General features: G+C 41.0%; 1 protein-coding gene across 1 annotated transcript; it reads right to left on the bottom strand.

Annotated features, from left to right (window-relative positions):
• Nucleotides 1-369: 369 nt before the first annotated feature.
• LOC149871174 (olfactory receptor 5P6-like) lies at nucleotides 370-1,284 on the bottom strand. The gene has a single exon (XM_090034585.1). It carries the CDS (start codon nucleotides 1,282-1,284, stop codon nucleotides 370-372), a length of 915 nt encoding a protein of 304 aa, XP_089890711.1.
• Nucleotides 1,285-5,803: the final 4,519 nt, after the last annotated feature.

Raw genomic sequence — 5,803 nt, 5'->3', positions numbered from 1 at the left:
AGCAAATCAGTTATAGATCCCATTAAGTCAATGGGACCTGATACCCAGCTGGTGTGAATCAACATTACCTATTGAAGCTTGTGGGACATATCCATGGCTGCACACTCAAGATGAAGATTTTTACCACAAGTCCTTCATATTAAGAAATATGGTAAATAAGTTAATCTGATGAAACTTTTCTGGACCATTGTGTGGCTTTAATAGATATTACTACAAAGTTAGCAAAGCGCTTTAGTGCATACACTGCAACGGTGTCTAGGTGTGTTTGTTTTAATTCCTGAGTACTGAACGTTAATATAGAACTCATTAAAATGGACAAATAATAACTTGTAACTTATGGGTTAATATTACACTGAAAAAGCCAGTCATTTAGCAAAATGATTTCCTCCACAGCTTTCTTTCTACTGCATCTTTCACCTCCTTGTTTCTCAGGCTGTAGATGAGAGGGTTTAGTATGGGGATCACCATCACATAGAAGACAGACACTATTTCAGCCTGGTCCATTGAAATATTGGAATCAGGCTGCAGATAAGTAAATGAGACTGTTCCATAAAATAATGTGACAGCAGTCAGATGGGAGGCACAGGTGGAGAAAGCTTTGTTTCTGCCATGAGCAGAGTGGATCCTCAGGATGGCTGAGAGAATGCAGAAATAAGAGAATGTGATGATCAGCAGAGTCACAGATAGTATGGAACCAGATGAGACAGATGGGAGAGTGCAAGTTATAGTTATGTTACTTCTGGACAGCTTCAGCAATGCAGGGAGATCGCAGAAGAAATGCTCAATTTCAGCAGTCTCTTGGAAAGATAAACTCAATACACAAGTGAGAAATGCTATGGAGTTCAAGCAGCCCCCTATATATGAAACAGCCACCAGCCACATACAGAGGTTCTGGGACATAATGACCTTATAGAGCAGGGGGTTACAGATGGCTACATAACGATCAAATGCCATTGCAGCCAGGAGGAAGCACTCCATAGTGCCAAAGGTCACAATGGAAGTTAACTGGGAAGTACAACCAAGGTATGAAATGTTTGTTCTCCCCACAAAGAGACCAACAAGCAACTTGGGGGCCACTGATGATGAAATACATATGTCAGCAAAAGCTAAGTGGGTAAGGAAAAAGTACATAGGAGTATGTAGCCAGGGACTGCTGATGATGAGAGTAATTATGGCAAGATTCCCCACCAGGATAAAGGTATACATCATGATAAATGCAAAACACAGGGTAATCTGCACCTGAGGGAGTTGATGGTTGAAACCTAACAAAATGAACTCATCCATGGCTCTGTTACCAACTTCTGGCCTTTATTCTGCTTGCACTTGCTTCTAAGATAAAGGCAGAAAGTAATAGCAAGAGGACAAGAATCAGAATTACTCATTGATTGAACATTAAGAGAGAGGATGGGCTCTTTCTGTGCAATGCATGTGTAAAGGCAATGTCATCATGAACACAGACCTGCCATTCTTCTTGGAAGCAGTGGGGAATACAACTCAGCACTAAAGAAAGATCCAGCTGCATTCACAGAAGTAGCTTTTAAAGACAAGGACATGTTCAAATATATTTGCCAATCCACTTCATAAGAGAAAGGAAATCTAAAAAAAACAATGAAAGTCACCATCATTGAAAATCTGTCTCACTTGAAGCCAGTGAAGCATTTTCTGATGACTTAGGTGAGCAAGGTTTTCATTCATTATGTCTGTCGTATGAACAGTTATTGTGTGCTGAGTCCTGCAAGGTGCTCAGTCATGTTAGTTTCTCTAACAAACCTGAGCTTTGTACATTCCATTTTTTCTTTATCTTTCCATGTTAATCCATTTTAATAGCATTTATAAAAGCCTTCTATTGGAGATAGCTGATTGATGGCACTGAATGGACACTGCCAGTTTACAGATCAGTTTGCTTCACAGATTTGCCCTACTATTTAATCCAGCACAGCTTCATTGATAACTAATTTTTGGAGCTGAACTGTAATAACAGTGTCAGAGATAATCTGGGAAATCAAATACTTCCCAAATAGGCTACCTGAAACACATTCATTCATTCATTCATTCATTCCATTTTGTTAAAAATAAAGTTTTCAGACAGGCAATTCTACAAATCTGTAGGTTTTTACATTAATTAGATGAGATTTAAGATTATGAGCAGGGAAAGGTTGTTTTTTCTGTGTTTTTTTGTTTAGAGGCTGTTTGTTTTTTTCTTTTTAGTTACTCATTTTTCCATTTAAACTTGGTTAAAAACAGGACTGGATAGACAGTATACAGTTGAGGAATAAGAATCAAAATAAAAAGGAAGCCTCATAAAACATGAAAAAGTAAAAGCAAATAAAAGCAAGTATTTGCCGGAAGTTTTCTTCTCTTTTAATAACTAAAAGAGGTGGTGGGGGAGGGGGTGTTACATTTTGAAATCTTAAGAAAGAAAAAAAAAGACTTAAATTTTGGATATTTTAAATGAAAAAAAAAATGCCAGATTTCCATTAGCTCTGGTTATTAACCCCCCAAATTGCAACATTCCTCTTCTTTTAAAGGAAAAAAACTCACATCATTGTCTGCAGATTTTGTGCCAATGCCATCAGATATCTCCAAGAAAAAAATGGGAAAAGACAAAGAATGCTCAGTATCTGAGCATGCAAAACAGTTGCATGGGAATAATCCAAGCTCCATTCTGATTCACTCTATTTAAAGCTTTGCAAAACAGAGTGTGCACATTGACTGCCTTATATGCATATGTTAAAATATACAATGTAAGATACAGAACAACAAAGTATACCTGTGGGTAGATGCGTCCAGCGTTCTTTAAACTAAAGTGTTCAGGTTTAGATGAATAAGTTTGGTTTATACCTGATTTAATAGCAGAGCTCAAAATCCCAAGGCACACACAAAGGAGATCATTTTTTTTTCTGTTTCTCTTCTGGGGTTTCCCCTTGACATTCTCCCCTGGAATTTGCATAAACAGCTTTGTGCCCTCCAAAATTATTGAAACTTCTTAACATCTTTTCTCTTTCTTTTAGTTTGAAACAATTTTGTTTTCTTCAGAGGTCAATTGAATGAAAATGAAACGTATCATTTGATTTACAAATCAAAGTGCTTAATTTTGAAATATCAAAACAATACATTGCACCTGTCCACCAAGATCTCACAATATGAGAATAAGGAAACATTTAATGACATTGAAAGTTATCTCACTATAATGTGTCTAGAGGACAATATTTGTTATATATTAATTAACCCTGTTTTATATCCCAGAATTAGCATCTAAAAAAATGAAATGGGGTTTTTGTTTTTATTATGTGTGAAATTCACCTCTGCCCTGTGGGCCAGCCACTGTGAAGCCCCACTTATACCTTGATGATTGGGATCTCATTGGGAATTAAATGGTGCATAAACCTCATACTGTCTCTTTGAGTAGGGTTGTGTTTCTCTCTGTGAGAAGTATATTCGGGTAGATTAGTGGATTAAAAAAATGAGGGGAAAATGGAAGAAACATAAACCCTCATGCTTCACTGACTAGTAATTGATGAGGATAGGAATTAATTCATCTTGTGTACAAGTTATTCCATTAGATTATACTGATTGGTAAATAGATTTGTATCAGAGGATCAGAAACTCCAGGGAATGTAGGGCTGCAAAGGAAATCCAGCTGTGCATCACTTGACCTCAGTTGCATTCTCACAGACCCTGTAGATGGATGTTTAGCAACACCAAGTGCATAGGTATTTTTACAGAAGGCTTGGGGACATATCACTCAGGAAATCTGCTGTAAGGGGAGGGAAAAATCCACTATCTCATCTCGCTTTCCACAGAACAGCCATCACATCAGAAAAAGGGGCCCTAAAAAGGATCCTTGGAATATAATTTGAGAAGAAAAATAAAACCTTATTCTTTTATGTTTCTGTGTGTCTACAATCAGTGCACACATTGCCAAATTACTTGTGGCTGGCATTTGTTGGGGATGTGTGGTTGTGGCTGTCCCTTGAGGGGGTGGGGGAAATGGTTTTTGTGTGATGTATCGGTGGGGTACAGCCATGATGACTGTCCCATGGAGCACAGAATGGAATTTCAATGTTCAATGGGAATGCTTAAAAAAATGGGGAGTGTACAAAGTAATACACAGTAATTTACAAAGCCTTAAATCGTGGTTCAGGCGTAGGTGTGTTCTAATAAGCAGACAATATATGTTTCAACTGATGGCATATTTAAAAAGCAGGGGTGCTGGGAGACAATGCAAATGTGGTATTGGGAATTTTTAATCTTGAGATATGTCTGGGTAAGCAAGATCAAGAACAGTGAGAAGGATGCCTAGGGCTAAAAGTGTCAGGAGAACCAATTAAGACAGGGGTCAGCAGCATCAAATAGGACAACAGTGGTACCTAGCAGAACTCTATGTCTGGGACCGTTTTCAGATCTGTATTGCTGAGTGAAGCCCATTTTTCAGCACTGAGGAAGATGGCTTCATAAGAATGATGCTGCATGGTAGTATGGATCAGGACAGAACAGGTTCTGTCAGTGTCAGGAAGAACAATCAAGACATGGGGTGGGTAGCATCCAACTGGATGCCAACAGTAGACAGGACCCTGTCCTCCCCAGCCTCCAGACCTCAGGTTGGGGAGGACCGGGTTAGAGAGCTTCTGGAGAGTCTGGACATGTTCAAATCAGAGGGTCCAGATGCTCTCCACCCCAGGGTGTTGAGGGAGCTAGCTGGGATTATTGCAGGGCCCTTGGCACAGCTTTATGAGTGTTCATGGTGCTCAGGCCAGGTCCCAGATGATTGGAAGATAGCCAACGTGGTCCTCATCTTTGAAAAAGGGAGGAGGGAGGACCCAGGCAAATATAGGACCATCAGTCTTACCTCAATCCTAGGAAAACTCTTTGAGAAGATCATTAAGGAGCACACCTGTGATGGGCCAGCTTCAGAGATGATGCTCAAGGGCAACCAGAACGGTTTAATTAGGGGCAGGTCATGTCAAACCAACCTGATTGCCTTTTATGATCAGGTCACAAAAGCATTGGATGCAGGTGTCGCCATGGACGTAGTCTTTCTGGACTTCAGCAAGGCCTTTGACACCATCTCCCACCCCATCCTCATTAAAAACTAGGTGACTGTGGCATTGATGCCTACATAGTCAGATGGATTGCAGATTGGCTCAAGGGTCATACTTAGAGGGTGGTGGTGGATGGGTCATATTCGACCTGGGGAGAAGTGGGCAGTGGAGTCCCCCAGGGCTCGGTCCTCGGGCCTGAGCTGTTCAATCTCTTCATCAGCGATTTGGACAATGAGGTAAAAAGCAACCTGTTTAAATTTGCTGATGATGCCAAAATTTGGGGTGAGGTGAGCACTCTAGTAGGGAGGGAAAGACTGCAGCAAGACCTGGATAGGTTACAGGGGTGGGCTAACAAAAACAGAATGCGTTTCAAAACTGACAAGTGCAGGGTGCAGTACTTGGGCAGTAGTAACCAGCAGCACATTTATAAGATGAGGAACTCCCTTCTTGAGAGCATGGAGGTAGAAAGGGATGGGCCAACAATGTGAGGTCAGGGTTTGCAGGGCTAACCGGACCTTGTCGTGCATCCACAGGTGCATCTCAAGTAGGGCCAAGGAGGTGATTCTCCCCCTCTATGCAACACTGGTCAGGCCACAGCTGGAGTACTGTGTCCAGTTCTGTGCGCCCCACTGCAGGAGGGATGTGAACAACATTGAAAGGGTCCAGAGGAAGCCACCTGCATGATCCGGGGACAACAGGGCAGACCCTACATTGAAAGACTGTGGGACCTAAACCTGTTCAGACTTCACAAGAGAAGGCTG

Source organism: Crocodylus siamensis, chromosome 2 (assembly GCF_052110815.1).
Source record: "Crocodylus siamensis isolate JL-2025a chromosome 2, ASM5211081v1, whole genome shotgun sequence".
Classification (NCBI taxonomy): domain Eukaryota; kingdom Metazoa; phylum Chordata; order Crocodylia; family Crocodylidae; genus Crocodylus; species Crocodylus siamensis.
Note: the sequence above shows the minus strand (reverse complement) of the source record. Positions and strands in the feature narration are given on the sequence as shown.

Bases quoted from the DNA above. Each gene is read 5' to 3' on its own strand.
- LOC149871174 (XM_090034585.1), bottom strand. From the start codon at position 1,284: ATGGATGAGTTCATTTTGTTAGGTTTCAACCATCAACTCCCTCAGGTG.